The following is a 19,710-nucleotide window of genomic DNA, read 5'->3' as shown; positions in this document are numbered from 1 at the left end:
GGCTACCCATGTTGGGAACCGGAGTCAGTGAGGCTACCCATGCTGGGAACCGGAGTCAGTGAGGCTACCCATGCTGGGAACCGGAGTCAGTCAGGCTACCCATGTGGGGTCTTTGCGTGGCCAACGGACGAATTGACTCGATCGCTTGACATGACAGCTACATGACAACTATATAAATGACAACTTTCAGATGTGACAAAGAGAGCTAAAACCTTCACAAAAACTAAAAGGCATTTTGTCTCGGAATTTATGTAAGCAATAACAAAGGTACTGTATCCCAACATTTTATTCATTTCTTGTAAAAGGTATACATTTCAATGGAAATAAAAACAATATCCCCCCAATATGTCAATAGACATTGCCCCGCCCACCACCAGGTTGGGTCCGGAACATGGCTGACCATGTAGAGTCTGGACCACTAGTCAGCAGTTAGTGGGTACGCTCCCCAGACTCACACATACACTGTATAACACACACGGGCCGATCACGGGAGATCATCAAATATATACAGTCAACAGTCTTCACTTAGGTGTTCATTTAACAACCTCACTTAAAATCTATAATATATGGAGATAATGTAAACATTCCCACAACACTGGTATTACTTGGGGTTCATTAAACATTTTCCCTGAACGGTGGTGCCCTTGAGCAACTTGAACGTTACTCGCAGGTAGAGGGAGTGTACACACCGCCACATTAAGATCATACATCCATATAGATATATATAAATATGACAATACCATGTTACTCGTCACTCGCAGGTAGAGGGAGTGTACACACCGCCACATTAAGATCATACATCCATATAGATATATAGATATAAATATGACAATACCATGTTACTCGTCACTCGCAGGTAGAGGGAGTGTACACACCGCCACATTAAGATCATACATCCATATAGATATATATAAATATGACAATACCATGTTACTCGTCACTCGCAGGTAGAGGGAGTGTACACACCGCCACATTAAGATCATACATCCATATAGATATATATAAATATGACAATACCATGTTACTCGTCAGTCACAGAGCAATACTTTACCAATCAGTGCATATAAGTCAGGATTTCAAATGCATGCGTGACACAGATGACCCACCAACGTACAGGTATATATGTAACAGATGACCCACCTACGTACAGGTATATGCATTTATGTAACAGATAACAGATTGTTCTTCTTCCACATGGAGGCTGGGTCTGTTTTGGTGTCCCTCTATAGACCTATACTGTCTCCATGGTGAACCTGCAGCATGGGTCATCCCTAGAACACGCCGGGTGACCCGGATGTTCTCGCGGTGGATTCTGGGACAACCTCAAGGTCAATGTGTGGATAGTGACGTCATCCGGGCAACTCCATGTATGTATTTATATATCACAGCAGAGTTTAAAGTTGATGAATGTTGTGCTCTTCCTCCTGTCTTTATCAACACACAATGACCACATTCCTTTCATTTCATGTTGGGAAGAATCAGGGTTCCCTAGAAACAAAATAAACGTATAAGCATTGATGATACAGGGAAACAGCGAGTTGCATATCCCTTCCTATATAAACAGCTGTCTCTGTGAACGCTTGGTTGTCATTGCTACGCGATGTTCTTTGCTTCTTTAAAGCCTCACTCTGTTTTGCAGGCATGTATTTACAGTCTGGGCCAAACAGTCCAGTGATTGACATCATGAGCATCGATCTAGACAATTGGGATACGATAACAGTCATCAAACAAGTCAGCTTACGACAAACATGTTTTTTTGAAGACCAGTTTTATCCGGGTATCTACACGGGTATAGTCAGGTATGTTGTTGCTAGATCGTTGATGACAGGTGTCGTGCCAGTCAGTTTTATATTCTCAGTGAATAAACAATGTGACCCTCATACCTCGTCGTCTTGGTAACCTCTGTTTGTAAATGGCATGTGCCGAAATGACACTGCTCCGGGAGTCCAACGTTTGGCATGGTAGCACCTGTAAAACATGGCACATCACTTTAATATCTTACAGAATACCCTGCAGGGCTAAAAGAAATCGTACTTATTCTGACATAAAGATCATTGAAGAATTTGACGACCACACTTTGAGTGAAGATAATATGATATCTGGCTTTAGTCCGCAGTAATTCAGTTATAGCTACGGCAATCTCAAAACGGACCAGACGATGAGTGTGACCCCACAGACAGGTTGAGCTGACAATCGGCAATTTCACAGGCTAATCACCATATATCTGCTGACTTGAATCTCGAGACACACATCCGCTCCTGCAGACATGCTCACTCCAGTACTTACCGTCTGTAGTAGAAGATGCCCGCCACTACAGCCAGGATCAAGATGATGCTGACACAGACTCCAGCAGCCACCTTTGCTCCGGACCCCTTCCCCGACGTCTGCTGCTCCGGATGGACTGTGGAACTACCGGGCTGTGGTGGTGTGACAGTCGGAGATACCAGCTGACTGGCAGAGGAAGATGTTGCTGGTGTCTGGTGTTAAGCTATCGGAGGAAGATGTTGCTGGTGTTGGTTCTAGTGGCAAGCTATCGGAGGAAGATGTTGCTGGTGTTGGTTCTAGTGGCAAGCTATCGGAGGAAGATGTTGCTGGTGTTGGTTCTAGTGGTAAGCTATCGGAGGAAGATGTTGCTGGTGTTGGTTCTAGTTGCAAGCTATCCGATGAAGATGTTGCTGGTGTTATTCTAGAGGGAGGAAGATGTTGCTGGTGTTGGTTCTAGTGGTAAGCTATCGGAGGAAGATGTTGCTGGGGTCGGTTCTAGTGGTAAGCTATCGGAGGAAGATGTTGCTGGTGTTGGTTCTAGTGGCAAGCTATCGGAGGAAGATGTTGCTGGTGTTGGTTCTAGTGGTAAGCTATCGGAGGAAGATGTTGCTGGTGTTGGTTCTAGTGGCAAGCTATCGGAGGAAGATGTTGCTGGTGTTGGTTCTAGTGGTAAGCTATCGGAGGAAGATGTTGCTGGTGTTGGTTCTAGTGGCAAGCTATCGGAGGAAGATGTTGCTGGTGTTGGTTCTAGTGGTAAGCTATCGGAGGAAGATGTTGCTGGTGTCGGTTCTAGTGGTAAGCTATCAGAGAAAGGTGTGGCCGGTTTTTGGTCTTGTGGCAAGCTGTCAGAGGAAGATGTTGGCTCTAAGGAAAGTGTATCAGGGATCTGTTCTCCTACCGTTGTTTCTAATGATGATGAATTATTAAGACTCGAAGAAGTTATGTCTACAAATCCCCCAACTGTGGAAGATGCTGCCCCTGTGACGTCAAGGAAAGATGTCTCCTGTGGTGTAATGCCACCGTCAAGTGTGGATGTACCTGTAGGCGAAGACATATTTCCTGTTGGTTTTATTGATTCACTTGCATAGGTGGATAAAGTTTCTGTTGGTTTTACTGAAACACTTGCTGTGATAGATAAAGTTGCTGTTGGTATTATTGTAGCACTTGCTGTGTTAGATAAAGTTTCTGTTGGTTTTACTGAAGCACTTGCTGTGTTAGATAAAGTTTCTGTTTGTTTTTCTGAAGCACTTGCACTGTTAGATAAAGTTTCTGTTTGTTTTTCTGAAGCACTTGCAGTGTTAGATAAAGCTTCTGTTTGTTTTTCTGAATCACTTGCCGTGTTAGATAAAGTTGCTGTTGGTATTATTGTAGCACTTGCAGTGTTAGATAAAGTTTCTGTTTGTTTTTCTGAAGCACTTGCAGTGTTAGATAAAGCTTCTGTTTGTTTTTCTGAAGCACTTGCAGTGTTAGATAAAGCTTCTGTTTGTTTTTCTGAATCACTTGCCGTGTTAGATAAAGTTGCTGTTGGTATTATTGTAGCACTTGCAGTGTTAGATAAAGTTTCTGTTTGTTTTTCTGAAGCACTTGCAGTGTCAGATAAACTTTCTCTTGGTTTTACTGAAGCACTTGCTGGCCATGTAGAAGATTCTGATTCTGATTCTTTCACGGATTCACTCGAAGGGTGACTTATAGTCCTTTTTTGTGTTACTGTAAAGTTATCGACGTATGATTCTGTTGGTATAATTGAGGATCCACGTTCCCTTATTATTGTCGCTGCAGATGTTGCATTTTCAATGGCTATAAGTGAGAAAGACAGACAAGGTCTTAAAGCCAGGGTTATTAATTGTATTGTGAACAAAGATGGCGAAAGGTTAAAAATATATATTGCTATCGGAATTTGATACGAAATTAAAAGACAAAAAATCAAATATCGCAGAACTTCTATGACAAGTATACGACAGCCAGAAGTCAACAGTAAAACATGCTAGGACGTAAGCCTATATCACCATATACATGTATGCATCCCGTAACATCACCGAGTGTCAGTATAGTGTACCCGGGTGTGAAGGACTGCCTGCGTCAGTACATACTGAACTCGGTACAGCTTGCTCATGTCTTGGCATAAGTGTTTCATTTCGAGAAAAAAGGACAAGTAGTTCAAATCAACAAAGAACACCAATAAAGAAGAAGTCTGATTGTTTCTGTCATAAACAGTCAATGGCTAGTGTTCAAGAAAGTTTGTAACACACAGTAAACACATGTCATAACGTCCCGGACACTTTAACTCACTGGTCTAACTGTATAACTCACTGGTCTAACACTATAACTCACTGGTCTAACACTATAACTCACTGGTCTAACTGTATAACACACTGGTCTAACTGTATAACTCACTGGTCTAACACTATAACTCACTGGTCTAACACTATAACTCACTGGTCTAACACCATAACTTACTGGTCTAACTGTATAACTCACTGGCCTAACACTATAACTTACTGGTCTAACTGTATAACTTACTGGTCTAACACTATAACTCACTGGTCTAACTGTATAACTCACTGGTCTAACACCATAACTTACTGGTCTAACTGTATAACTCACTGGTCTAACACCATAACTTACTGGTCTAACTGTATAACTCACTGGTCTAACACTATAACTTACTGGTCTAACTGTATAACTCACTGGTCTAACTGTATAACTCACTGGTCTAACTGTATAACTCGCTGGTCTAACTGTTTAACTCACTGGTCTAACAGTATTACTTACTGGTCTAACTGTATAACTCACTGGTCTAACACTATAACTCACTGGTCTAACACTATAACTCACTGGTCTAACTGTTTAACTCACTGGTCTAACACTATTACTTACTGGTCTAACTGTATAACTCACTGATCTAAATGTATAACTCACTGGTCTAAATGTATAACTTACTGATCTAACTGTATAGCTCACTGGTCTAACTATATAAGTACCGAAGAAATTCTCAACAGCGGAACAATATTTTTGAAATATGGTGAAACGATATCACTATAATGAAGTAAATTAACAAATATTCTCGCTTGTTTCATGGAGGAATTTCAAGAAAAAGATCACGTTCCCCTGCCAAATTTGAATTTGAATAAAACCTTGGATCAAAACAACCTGTCTACATGGTGCGACATATGAAATTTGGTTTGTCTACGTCCGGGGCGGACACCTGTCTACATGGTGCAACATATGAAATTTGGTTTGTGTACGTCCGGGGCGGACACCTGTCTACATCGTGCGACATATGAAATTCGGTTTGCCTACGTAACGAGCGGACACCTGTCTACATGGTGCGACATATAAAATTTGGTTTATCTACGTCCGGGACGGACTCCTGTCTACATGGTGCGACATATGAAATTCGGTTTGTCTACGTCCGAGGCGGACTCCTGTCTACATGGTGCGACATATGAAATTCGGTTTGTCTACGTCCGAGGCGGACTCCTGTCTACATTGTGCGACATATAAAATTCGGTTTGTCTACGTCCGAGGCGGACTCCTGTCTACATGGTGCGACATATGAAATTCGGTTTGTCTACGTCCGAGGCGGACTCCTGTCTACATGGTGCGACATATGAAATTTGGTTTGTCTACGTCCGGGGCGGACACCTGTTTACATGGTGCGACATATGAAATTTGGTTTGTCTACGTCCGGGGCGGACTCCTGTCTACATGGTGCGTCCGCAAATGGTGCGACATATGAAATTTGGTTTGTCTACGTCCGGGGCGGACACCTGTCTACATGGTGCGACATATGAAATTTGGTTTGTCTACGTCCGGGGCGGACTCCTGTCTACATGGTGCGACATATGAAATTTGGTTTGTCTACGTCCGGGGCGGACACCTGTCTACATGGTGCGACATATGAAATTTGGTTTGTCTACGTCCGGGGCGGACTCCTGTCTACATCGGTGCGACATATGAAATTTGGTTTGTCTACGTCCGGGGCGGACACCTGTCTACATGGTGCGACATATGAAATTTGGTTTGTCTACGTACCGGGCGGACTCCTTTCTACATGGTGCGACATATGAAATTCGGTTTGTCTACGTAACGAGCGGACACCTGTCTACATGGTGCGACATATGAAATTTGGTTTGTCTACGTCCAGGGCGGACAGCTGTCTACATGGTGCGACAAATGAAATTCGGTTTGTCTACGTCCGGGGCGGACCTCTTGTCTAAATGGTGCGACATATGAAATTTGGTTTGTCTACGTCCGGGGCAGACACCTGTCTACATGGTGCGACATATGAAATTTGGTTTGTCTACGTCCGGGGCGGACACCTGTCTACATGGTGCAACATATGAAATTTGGTTTGTCTACGTACCGGGCGGACACCTTTACTGATCTCGCTTAATATAATCCCGGTCTAATTGTATAACAAACTGGTCCAACTGTCTAACATCGCAGTCAAAGTGTAGAACAGCCTGGTCGAAAGTGTACAACACGCTGGTCCAACTAACAACCCGGTCTTATTGTATAAGACCATGGTCCCACTGTCTAGCACACGGATCTAACTGTATAACACGCGGGTCCAACTGTGTAACACACGGATCTAACGGTGTATCATCATGAACTATATATTACTTTGTCTTCTTCGGTTACATCCACCTGGACAGGCTGTACATACCCCGGTTGTGTGTATATCACGCTGGTCTCGCCACTCACTCGTGTTGTACACGGTATACCTCGTGCCTTGGTTGTGTAGGTAAACTCTGGCCTTACCCTTTACTGAACACATCAATCATGCATGACAACATGGCTTATCAGCTTACAGCCTTTCGGAAATGTTCATCTACAGTTTAATAACTACTGAATGACCTAGATTAAACTGCATTACTGACTGCCTCTCTTATCTTCCGCCACCCTGAACACCGAGAGTCGCTATATGTCGCAACTGTTACCGCCTGTTTCACCGCCACCCGTGTAATCGGTCGGCCACCCGTACACCCGGTCGGCCTCAAGTAGTCAGTGATTATCTAGCTGCTTAATAGTGACACTATGTTCCTCTACCGCGTCTCTCACCTGTAGTGTGGAGGGTACACCACCAGAACACCGCGAGGGCCAGGACACGGGGCGTGCAGCACACCATGTTGTCATGTCCGCCTATACGTCGTCTGTGTCACAGTCACACGTCACAACAGCCTTGGGGACCCGAGCACTCAACACAGGTTAATGGGTGAGCGCGAGTTGAAACTGACTGGCCGCACCCTAATACGAGTGGTTGTTGGGAAAGCATTCTACCCGCTCGTCACGAGACTTTGATAACATCGCTCTGGCGAGCTGTTTAACATGGAACCTGCAATACAATAAGCGTGTAATTAGGACCAACCAAATAGTTATTCTTTCGAGATTCTAGTATTTGTATGACAACAATGAATTTCAGTGTCATACGTAAATACTTAACCAGGAACAGATCTCGTGAGTAATAGCAAGTGTTATGTCTTACGCAACATCGGCTGAAGTGGGAAAATATTTCAAATGGTCATTCTTTTCTCCTGTTGTACAATATCACAAACTGTGACTTCTGTCTGGAGGATATATGTACGTGAGTCAGTGCTTGCATCGCCGGGAGACGTCGTCGTTTCGTTCGACGTGCCCGTTAGCAGAGACATTAACCTCACATTGTGAGTGATGTCGAGTAGTGTTTGTTGACGAGACCAACAGTCATCAAACCGCGTTACCTGGGATCCTGCACGTCAGTGGTTCATTAAAGGCTGATTTGATCATCTACAGATCGCCGCCTTGCCGGTGGAATAATGCTGGCTTGAAAATAAATATCAGCTATATTTCAATGTGTTGACTGGTGCCTGTAAGATATATATCGTAAATACATTTCAACAATAGCGAAATGTTATGATAATAAATGGGTAACGGAACATACACCAAATTGTATGACTGCTCACAGATTTGCTATACAGTACAATTACGTCGCATGCTATTGTTTTACATAGTAATTAAATCAAAGGTAATTTGAAATAGTTGAAGGGAACACAGGCATTGCTTATCAAAAGATACAAACATTTACTTATACTTGAACTGTAACACAATAAACTATATATTTGACTTCCACGAGCCTGAGCACTTGTGACTATGTCGTGGGATCCTGATATCCACACAAGATGTTGATGCTTTTGATTAAAAGAGAGGAAGTTAGGTTCCTGCACACTTGCCTGGACTCAAAACTGACACAACTCTCTGTCCGAGGTGCGCAAGGCATCCCTGGCATCGGGAATCTACCAAAAATGAGACATAGATCATCGTGAGAAATTAGTAGAAAAAAAACGGAGATGGGCTCACTCATGGCCATATATGGCTGTGTTACGGGTGTTATCATATATGTCTGTAACGGGTGTTACGATATATATCTGTGTTACGGGTGTTACCATATATGCCTGTGTTACGGGTGTTACCATATATGTCTGTGTTACAGGTGTTACCATATATATCTGTGTTACGGGTGTTACCATATATGCCTGTGTTACGGGTGTTACCATATATGTCTGTGTTACGGGTGTTACAATATATGTCTGCAATGGGTGTTACCATATATGTCTGTGTTACAGGTGTTACCATATATGCCTGTGTTACAGGTGTTACCATATATGTCTGTGTTACAGGTGTTACCAGATATATCTGTGTTACGGGTGTTACCATATATGCCTGTGTTACGGGTGTTACCATATATGTCTGTGTTACGGGTGTTACAATATATGTCTGCAATGGGTGTTACCATATATGTCTGTGTTACAGGTGTTACCACATATGCCTGTGTTACAGGTGTTACCATATATATGTTTGTGTTACAGGTGTTACCATATATATGCCTGTGTTACGGGTGTTACCATATATATGCCTGTGTTACGGGTGTTACCATATATATGCCTGTGTTACAGGTGTTACCATATATATGCCTGTGTTACGGGTGTTCCCATATATATACCTGTGTTACGGGTGTTACCATATATGCCTGTGTTACGGGTGTTACCATATATATGTCTGTGTTACGGGTGTTACCATATATATGCCTGTGTTACGGGTGTTACCATATATATGCCTGTGTTACAGGTGTTACCATATTACAGGTGTTACCATATATATGCCTGTGTTACAGGTGTTACCATATATATGCCTGTGTTACAGGTGTTACCATATATATCTGTGTTACGGGTGTTACCATATATATGCCTGTGTTACGGGTGTTACCATATATGTCTGTGTAAGGGTGTTACCATATATATGCCTGTGTTACGGGTGTTACCATATATGTCTGTGTAAGGGTGTTACCATATATGTCTGTGTTACGGGTGTTACCATATTTGCCTGTGTTGCGGGTGTTACCATATATGTCTGTGTTACGGGTGTTACCATATATGTCTGTGTTACGGGTGTTACCATATATGTATGTGTTACGGGTGTTACCATATATGCCTGTGTTACAGGTGTTACCATATGCGTCTGTGTTACGGGTGTTACCATATACGTCTGTGTTACGGGTGTAACCATATACGTCTGTGTTACGGATGTTACCATATATGTCTGTGTTACGGGTGTTACCATGTGCGTCTGTGTTACGGGTGTTACCATATGCGTCTGTGTTACGGGTGTTACCATATACGTCTGTGTTACGGGTGTTACCATATGCGTCTGTGTTACCTGTAATGTGGATACCAGATTTTCTTCTTTTCCCGACTACAGTGTTACTGACAATCAGGAATGTCCATGGCCTTCAGTAATTGGTCAACGTAAAGCCATTTCACTATGATATTTTGTACCCATTCCACAGCTGAGAAATATATATAATATACAGTTTTTTCCAGAAATTATTGAGAAAATCTTTGTTTCATAATGCTGATGATAGAATTATGAAATAGCTGTTACATAATGTAGTAAGGTTCTCATTATTTGAGGCAACTCTTGTAGGCTTACGGATGAACCATACTACGTGTGCAGCCAGACGCCGGCGAATGGTCCTTGGCGATATCCTGTTGACACCAGGAACTGTTCGGGCTGTCAGTGTGCTTGGTTGTAATCTTTAGCGCAGAAGGGTCGTTCGAATCCAACGATCGTTGCGTGGAGTGGTTACAGGTGCACGGCCGGTTTCAACGACGGCGTTTAGTTGATAACGTCTCCACAACCGGCATATGCATGGTGCTCCTGAGCACGTTAAACTGCTGTGTATCGTTGCGCTGGGGTGTTCCGGTTTCAAGATGGCTCGCCATCTTTCATTTTCAGTTAGCCATGACATAGAGAAATGCTGGCAGATTCTTCCAAATGTGTGTTTTTCGGAACTGTCGGTGTCTGAACAATGATTTGGTTGACAAGGATTCGAGGTTTAGAGCCACACTATTTAAAGGGCACGTTTCATTTAAAGGGCACTTTTTATGCCCTTTTACCACGGACTTCTTGAAAGCACAAAAACGCATGCAAAACAAAAACTACCGACAGGGCCCTGTTTGGGTTATGGATTGATTGTATTATAAAGAATATTAAAATCCGTTATAAACATTTTCTCATGTGTTGATCACACTAACATTTGCCGTTGAGTATACTTTGCCAAGTGGTTATCCCTTTGTGTTAGTTACACTATATATATTAAAGTGTGTGTTTGTTTTTTCTTTTGTATATAATGTACTTCTGTCTAAAGTAATGAAGTATGTTTTCTGTGTCGCTCTGTACTGTGTGAAAAAATATACTATTGTGATGACATTTTGTTGTTCTACGCCACATATATCGTTCCATCAGGCGGTAAGTGTGCAGTAATCTACAGGAACGTAATCCGGACCACGCAAAGCACATACGTCTTGACCAATCACGTCCTCGTGCAGACCCGAACTGGTATTGAGCAACCTGTTCCAACTGCGTAGATGAATCGATGTCCGTGATGTGTACTACTGAGTGAGGCTCCACACAACATGCAAACCAGTATTATCATAACACTGGATACAGTGGCCTTGTCCAAATTCAAATCCCAGTGGGTAGAAGCATGGACGAGCTCAGCAGAGCCGATCGAGTCACAGTATAACTGATGTAGCATCTGGCTGGTACACACCGAGAACCGCCATATTGCCCTGTACAGTTAAGTCAGCTAGCGCTAAGATGGTCATCTGCTTCCATAGTCAGTATCTTTCAACTCGCGCATGTAGTTGTGCTGGTGGAACTGACGTAGTTGATTCTGAGCTTTGGTCATGCCAAACACGACAAAGAAAATTCATTCCCGTTGACAATAACCAAAGTGCAAATATAATCTCCTCGCACCCTCGAAGCGTCAGTAAAAGGATGAATGTAGTCCCACTGTGCCTGACATCTCCACGATCCACTGCATAGAAAAAGGTGCCATGGAATGAACCAGAATGAACACAACAGGTTTTAGCTATCAAAAATAGTCAGCTCTTACCTTTACTTGAAAGATACATGTATGATTTAAGTATGTTCTTCATAGTGACATTATTTCTATGGTAAGACATGGCTCCCGGTGCGGCTGGTTATATGGCTACAGGGATGGTAAGCAATGACGATATGGGTAAAGCGGAACTATGAGAGCTGACGTGGATCAGTAGTACGTACTACATCCCTCCACAGTTTGCCGACATTCATTGACAGGCATAATGTGTGTGTGAATCTCCCAATGACGATTTAAAGGTCTGCCCCCTGCTCCTCCTGCATTGCCTGGCCGGAAGTACAGTAAAGTGACGGCGGCCAATGACGTTGACGCACATGTCTCTTTATCGTGTCCCAGACATTAGTGGGGGAAAGGTCTGGATTCATTGCTGGCCACGGTGGGTGAGCATGGCCGTTGTCGCCATGAAAGACCAAATGTCGACCACACGAGCTGTTACCTGGACAACAAGGGGTGTCTGTATGTTGTCCCGACTGTACTGTACAGAGACCCTTCCTTGTACAATACGGAGTGGAGGTCCTTCAGAAATAGAGATAGCACCCAATTCCATAAATAAATGGACGATCGACCGCTACATCTGTCATGAGGTGTGAGGCTGAGACTGGATTAACGTCAATCTCGCTCATCAAGGGGAGGTTATAATGTGAACCGGGACTTATGTCACGTGACTCTCGCTCAACCTCTCGTCGCGCTTGAACCGGGACTTATGTCACGGTTGAACTGAGGCGGTACATCGATCCTATGCTCTGGTGTACGTTCAGATGACGTCCAACTGATCACTGCGACCCTCCAGGCCTCCAAGACGGCCGGACCATGGCGATGAACGCACCACATTGCGATTGGGAGCTGTCAGTCATAGCATTTTCCATGTACTAATATTGGACAAAATCATGCCTGACCTTTCGTTCTGCGTTTAAGTTCCTTTCCATATTTTCTTGCAGTCTTATATAAAGGGCTGTATATTGCTAAAACTGTATAAAGGCCATTCAAATGCCATTCAAAGACCTGTATCTAGGCTGTGTTTGTGCACTACACCAATTAACGAACCTGTCACTGACATCGTTCATTTAAAAAATATTGCATTTGTATTGAATGTTTGGCGAATAAAGAAAGTCAACATTTCCATTATCTCCTGTGAGTTTCTGTTTTGTAGAGTGTATTTTTATATGGTATTGTAATTATACCTTGGTGAAAGTTTATATGCTGGTGACTATAGCTATCTGAGAGTGTTGTTTCGAATCCCGGATAGGTTTCAATCTAAACAAAATGTTAGAATCTGTACTTTACTGAGTAAGTGAAATCCCAACAAAACATATACAATGTATTACATATTACCACTTTCTAAATAGAAAAGTGCATTCATAGTTTTCAGTGGTGGTAGCCGTACCAGTTTACACTTGTCAGACGGGTACACACAGTCCGTGGTCTAGACTACCAGTTGCCAAACTTCTATTGCTGAGGAAGCCACGGTGGCAGAGTGGGTTAAATCGCAGACTTTGTGTGCTGGCTATTAGGAGCCTCATTCTGAGATTGTGTTTTCGAGTCCCAGAGGGGACCGCTACCTAAATTAGAATCTGTACTAATTTAGAAAGTATAATCCCCCAAATAACGAGTTGTTTGGAGACGTTGAGAGAGCAAGTCTGTATCATCTCACGTCATGTTTCCACCCTGTATGTCCAGTCAAGGCCTAGTCTGTATCATCTCACGTCATGTTTCCACCCTGTATGTCCAGTCAAGGCCATGTCTGTATCATATCACGTCATGTTTCCACCCTGTATGTCCAGTCAAGGCCATGTCTGTATCATCTCACGTCATGTTTCCACCCTGTATGTCCAGTCAAGGCCATGTCTGTATCATCTCACGTCATGTTTCCACCCTGTATGTCCAGTCAAGGCCTAGTCTGTATCATCCCACGTCATGTTTCCACCCTGTATGTCACAGTCAAGGCCTAGTCTGTATCATCTCACGTCATGTTTCCACCCTGTATGTCCAGTCAAGGCCTAGTCTGTATCATCTCACGTCATGTTAACACCCTGTATGTCCAGTCAAGGCCTAGTCTGTATCATCTCACGTCATGTTTAAACCCTGTATGTCCAGTCAAGGCCTAGTCTGTATCATCTCACGTCATGTTTCCACACTGTGTGTCCAGTCAAGGCCTAGTCTGTATCATCTCACGTCATGTTTCCTCCCTGTATGTCCAGTCAAGGCCTAGTCTGTATCATCCAACGTCATGTTTCCACCCTGTATGTCATAGTCAAGGCCTAGTCTGTATCATCTCACGTCGTTTCCACTCTGTATGTCCAGTCAAGGCCTAGTCTGTATCATCTCACGTCATGTTTCCACCCTGTATGTCCAGTCAAGACCTAGTCTGTATCATCTCACGTCATGTTAACACCCTGTATGTCCAGTCAAGGCCTAGTCTGTATCATCTCACGTCATGTTTCCACCCTGTATGTCCAGTCAAGGCCTAGTCTGTATCATCTCACGTCATGTTTCCACCCTGTATGTCCAGTCAAGGCCTAGTCTGTATCATCTCACGTCATGTTTCCACCCTGTATGTCCAGTCAAGGCCTAGTCTGTATCATCTCACGTCATGTTTCCACCCTGTATGTCACAGTCAAGGCCTAGTCTGTATCATCTCACGTCATGTTTCCACCCTGTATGTCCAGTCAAGGCCTAGTCTGTATCATCTCACGTCATGTTTCCACCCTGTATGTCACAGTCAAGGCCCTAGTCTGTATCATCTCACGTCATGTTTCCACTCTGTATGTCCAGTCAAGGCCTAGTCTGTATCATCTCACGTCATATCATCCCACCCTGTATGTCCAGTCAAGGCCTAGTCTGTATCATCTCACGTCATGTTTCCACCCTGTATGTCAAGTCAAGGCCTAGTCTGTATCATCTCACGTCATGTTTCCACCCTGTGTGTCCAGTCAAGGCCTAGTCTGTATCATCTCACGTCATGTTTCCACCTGTATGTCCAGTCAAGGCCTAGTCTGTATCATCTCACGTCATGTTTCCACCCTGTATGTCCAGTCAAGGCCTAGTCTGTATCATCTCACGTCATGTTTCCACCCTGTATGTCAAGTCAAGGCCTAGTCTGTATCATCTCACGTCATGTTTCCACCCTGTATGTCCAGTCAAGGCCTAGTCTGTATCATCTCACGTCATGTTTCCACCCTGTATGTCACAGTCAAGGCCTAGTCTGTATCATCTCACGTCATGTTTCCACCCTGTATGTCCAGTCAAGGCCTAGTCTGTATCATCTCACGTCATGTTTCCACCCTGTATGTCCAGTCAAGGCCTAGTCTGTATCATCTCACGTCATGTTTCCACCCTGTATGTCCAGTCAAGGCCTAGTCTGTATCATCTCACGTCATGTTTCCACCCTGTATGTCCAGTCAAGGCCTAGTCTGTATCATCTCGTCATGTTTCCACCCTGTGTGTCCAGTCAAGGCCTAGTCTGTATCATCTCACGTCATGTTTCCACCCTGTATGTCCAGTCAAGGCCTAGTCTGTATCATCTCACGTCATGTTTCCACCCTGTATGTCACAGTCAAGGCCTAGTCTGTATCATCTCACGTCATGTTTCCACCCTGTATGTCCAGTCAAGGCCTAGTCTGTATCATCTCACGTCATGTTTCCACCCTGTATGTCCAGTCAAGGCCTAGTCTGTATCATCTCACGTCATGTTTCCACCCTGTATGTCCAGTCAAGGCCTAGTCTGTATCATCTCACGTCATGTTTCCACCCTGTATGTCCAGTCAAGGCCTAGTCTGTATCATCTCACGTCATGTTTCCACCCTGTATGTCCAGTCAAGGCCTAGTCTGTATCATCTCACGTCATGTTTCCACCCTGTATGTCCAGTCAAGGCCTAGTCTGTATCATCTCACGTCATGTTTCCACCCTGTATGTCCAGTCAAGGCCTAGTCTGTATCATCTCACGTCATGTTTCCACCCTGTATGTCCAGTCAAGGCCTAGTCTGTATCATCTCACGTCATGTTTCCACCCTGTATGTCCAGTCAAGGCCTAGTCTGTATCATCTCACGTCATGTTTCCACCCTGTATGTCCAGTCAAGGCCTAGTCTGTATCATCTCACGTCATGTTTCCACCCTGTATGTCAAGTCAAGGCCTAGTCTGTATCATCTCACGTCATGTTTCCACCCTGTATGTCAGTCAAGGCCTAGTCTGTATCATCTCACGTCATGTTTCCACCCTGTATGTCCAGTCAAGGCCTAGTCTGTATCATCTCACGTCATGTTTCCACCCTGTATGTCCAGTCAAGGCCTAGTCTGTATCATCTCACGTCATGTTTCCACCCTGTATGTCCAGTCAAGGCCTAGTCTGTATCATCTCACGTCATGTTTCCACCCTGTATGTCCAGTCAAGGCCTAGTCTGTATCATCTCACGTCATGTTTCCACCCTGTATGTCCAGTCAAGGCCTAGTCTGTATCATCTCACGTCATGTTTCCACCCTGTATGTCCAGTCAAGGCCTAGTCTGTATCATCTCACGTCATGTTTCCACCCTGTATGTCCAGTCAAGGCCTAGTCTGTATCATCTCACGTCATGTTTCCACCCTGTATGTCCAGTCAAGGCCTAGTCTGTATCATCTCACGTCATGTTTCCACCCTGTATGTCCAGTCAAGGCCTGAGTCTGTATCATCTCACGTCATGTTTCCACCCTGTATGTCCAGTCAAGGCCTAGTCTGTATCATCTCACGTCATGTTTCCACCCTGTATGTCCAGTCAAGGCCTAGTCTGTATCATCTCGTCATGTTTCCACCCTGTATGTCCAGTCAAGGCCTAGTCTGTATCATCTCACGTCATGTTTCCACCCTGTATGTCCAGTCAAGGCCTAGTCTGTATCATCTCACGTCATGTTTCCACCCTGTATGTCACAGTCAAGGCCTAGTCTGTATCATCTCACGTCATGTTTCCACCCTGTATGTCCAGTCAAGGCCTAGTCTGTATCATCTCACGTCATGTTTCCACCCTGTATGTCCAGTCAAGGCCTAGTCTGTATCATCTCACGTCATGTTTCCACCCTGTATGTCCAGTCAAGGCCTAGTCTGTATCATCTCACGTCATGTTTCCACCCTGTATGTCCAGTCAAGGCCTAGTCTGTATCATCTCACGTCATGTTTCCACCCTGTATGTCCAGTCAAGGCCTAGTCTGTATCATCTCACGTCATGTTTCCACCCTGTATGTCCAGTCAAGGCCTAGTCTGTATCATCTCACGTCAGGTTTCCACCTGTATGTCCAGTCAAGGCCTAGTCTGTATCATCTCACGTCATGTTTCCACCCTGTATGTCCAGTCAAGGCCTAGTCTGTATCATCTCACGTCATGTTTCCACCCTGTATGTCCAGTCAAGGCCTAGTCTGTATCATCTCACGTCATGTTTCCACCCTGTATGTCCAGTCAAGGCCTAGTCTGTATCATCTCACGTCATGTTTCCACCCTGTATGTCCAGTCAAGGCCTAGTCTGTATCATCTCACGTCATGTTTCCACCCTGTATGTCCAGTCAAGGCCTAGTCTGTATCATCTCACGTCATGTTTCCACCCTGTATGTCCAGTCAAGGCCTAGTCTGTATCATCTCACGTCATGTTTCCACCCTGTATGTCCAGTCAAGGCCTAGTCTGTATCATCTCACGTCATGTTTCCACCCTGTATGTCACAGTCAAGGCCTAGTCTGTATCATCTCACGTCATGTTTCCACCCTGTATGTCCAGTCAAGGCCTAGTCTGTATCATCTCACGTCATGTTTCCACCCTGTATGTCCAGTCAAGGCCTAGTCTGTATCATCTCACGTCATGTTTCCACCCTGTATGTCCAGTCAAGGCCTAGTCTGTATCATCTCACGTCATGTTTCCACCCTGTATGTCCAGTCAAGGCCTAGTCTGTATCATCTCACGTCATGTTTCCACCCTGTATGTCCAGTCAAGGCCTAGTCTGTATCATCTCACGTCATGTTTCCACCCTGTATGTCCAGTCAAGGCCTAGTCTGTATCATCTCACGTCATGTTTCCACCCTGTATGTCCAGTCAAGGCCTAGTCTGTATCATCTCACGTCATGTTTCCACCCTGTATGTCCAGTCAAGGCCTAGTCTGTATCATCTCACGTCATGTTTCCACCCTGTATGTCAAGTCAAGGCCTAGTCTGTATCATCTCACGTCATGTTTCCACCCTGTATGTCCAGTCAAGGCCTAGTCTGTATCATCTCACGTCATGTTTCCACCCTGTATGTCCAGTCAAGGCCTAGTCTGTATCATCTCACGTCATGTTTCCACCCTGTATGTCCAGTCAAGGCCTAGTCTGTATCATCTCACGTCATGTTTCCACCCTGTATGTCCAGTCAAGGCCTAGTCTGTATCATCTCACGTCATGTTTCCACCCTGTATGTCACAGTCAAGGCCTAGTCTGTATCATCTCACGTCATGTTTCCACCCTGTATGTCCAGTCAAGGCCTAGTCTGTATCATCTCACGTCATGTTTCCACCCTGTATGTCCAGTCAAGGCCTAGTCTGTATCATCTCACGTCATGTTTCCACCCTGTATGTCCAGTCAAGGCCTAGTCTGTATCATCTCACGTCATGTTTCCACCCTGTATGTCACAGTCAAGGCCTAGTCTGTATCATCTCACGTCATGTTTCCACCCTGTATGTCCAGTCAAGGCCTAGTCTGTATCATCTCACGTCATGTTTCCACCCTGTATGTCCAGTCAAGGCCTAGTCTGTATCATCTCACGTCATGTTTCCACCCTGTATGTCCAGTCAAGGCCTAGTCTGTATCATCTCACGTCAGGTTTCCACCTGTATGTCCAGTCAAGGCCTAGTCTGTATCATCTCACGTCATGTTTCCACCCTGTATGTCCAGTCAAGGCCTAGTCTGTATCATCTCACGTCATGTTTCCACCCTGTATGTCCAGTCAAGGCCTAGTCTGTATCATCTCACGTCATGTTTCCACCCTGTATGTCACAGTCAAGGCCTAGTCTGTATCATCTCACGTCATGTTTCCACCCTGTATGTCCAGTCAAGGCCTAGTCTGTATCATCTCACGTCATGTTTCCACCCTGTATGTCCAGTCAAGGCCTAGTCTGTATCATCTCACGTCATGTTTCCACCCTGTATGTCCAGTCAAGGCCTAGTCTGTATCATCTCACGTCATGTTTCCACCCTGTATGTCCAGTCAAGGCCTAGTCTGTATCATCTCACGTCATGTTTCCACCCTGTATGTCCAGTCAAGGCCTAGTCTGTATCATCTCACGTCATGTTTCCACCCTGTATGTCCAGTCAAGGCCATGTCTGTATCATCTCACGTCATGTTTCCACCCTGTATGTCCAGTCAAGGCCTAGTCTGTATCATCTCACGTCATGTTTCCACCCTGTATGTCCAGTCAAGGCCTAGTCTGTATCATCTCACGTCATGTTTCCACCCTGTATGTCCAGTCAAGGCCTAGTCTGTATCATCTCACGTCATGTTTCCACCCTGTATGTCCAGTCAAGGCCCTAGTCTGTATCATCTCACGTCATGTTTCCACCCTGTATGTCCAGTCAAGGCCTAGTCTGTATCATCTCACGTCATGTTTCCACCTGTGTATGTCCAGTCAAGGCCTAGTCTGTATCATCTCACGTCATGTTTCCACCCTGTATGTCCAGTCAAGGCCTAGTCTGTATCATCTCACGTCATGTTTCCACCCTGTATGTCACAGTCAAGGCCTAGTCTGTATCATCTCACGTCATGTTTCCACCCTGTATGTCACAGTCAAGGCCTAGTCTGTATCATCTCACGTCATGTTTCCACCCTGTATGTCCAGTCAAGGCCTAGTCTGTATCATCTCACGTCATGTTTCCACCCTGTATGTCCAGTCAAGGCCTAGTCTGTATCATCTCACGTCATGTTTCCACCCTGTATGTCCAGTCAAGGCCTAGTCTGTATCATCTCACGTCATGTTTCCACCCTGTATGTCCAGTCAAGGCCTAGTCTGTATCATCTCA

The 19,710-nt window shown here is 44.6% G+C and overlaps 1 protein-coding gene across 2 annotated transcripts; it reads right to left on the bottom strand.

The window, feature by feature from the left end:
* Positions 1 to 273: 273 nt before the first annotated feature.
* On the bottom strand, positions 274 to 7,581 carry LOC124266130 (uncharacterized protein PB18E9.04c-like). 2 transcript variants are annotated; one of them, XM_046700944.1, is made up of 7 exons: positions 7,330 to 7,581; positions 3,096 to 3,303; positions 2,703 to 2,921; positions 2,642 to 2,671; positions 2,287 to 2,478; positions 1,884 to 1,968; positions 274 to 1,488 (listed from the first exon to the last, which is right to left on the bottom strand). In XM_046700944.1, exons 1-7 carry the CDS (start codon positions 7,394 to 7,396, stop codon positions 1,459 to 1,461), a joined length of 831 nt encoding a protein of 276 aa, XP_046556900.1. In that variant the 5' UTR covers positions 7,397 to 7,581; the 3' UTR covers positions 274 to 1,458. The 2 variants fall into 2 exon arrangements, with proteins under 2 accessions (XP_046556900.1, XP_046556898.1); XM_046700942.1 differs by having other exon boundaries at positions 2,703 to 3,303; positions 7,330 to 7,560.
* Positions 7,582 to 19,710: the final 12,129 nt, after the last annotated feature.

Source organism: Haliotis rubra, unplaced genomic scaffold (assembly GCF_003918875.1).
Source record: "Haliotis rubra isolate DU_JTF1 unplaced genomic scaffold, ASM391887v1 Scf1231, whole genome shotgun sequence".
Taxonomy (NCBI): Eukaryota; Metazoa; Mollusca; class Gastropoda; order Lepetellida; family Haliotidae; genus Haliotis; species Haliotis rubra.
Note: the sequence above shows the minus strand (reverse complement) of the source record. Positions and strands in the feature narration are given on the sequence as shown.

Bases quoted from the DNA above. Each gene is read 5' to 3' on its own strand.
- LOC124266130 (XM_046700942.1), bottom strand. From the start codon at position 7,396: ATGGTGTGCTGCACGCCCCGTGTCCTGGCCCTCGCGGTGTTCTGGTGG. The intron at 3,304-7,329 runs GTGAGAGACGCG...CTTCGCCTACAG, and splicing joins GTGTACCCTCCACACTACAG to GTACATCCACACTTGACGGT. The intron at 2,672-2,702 runs ATCTTCCTCCCT...AACACCAGCAAC, and splicing joins CTAGAACCAACACCAGCAAC to ATCTTCATCGGATAGCTTGC.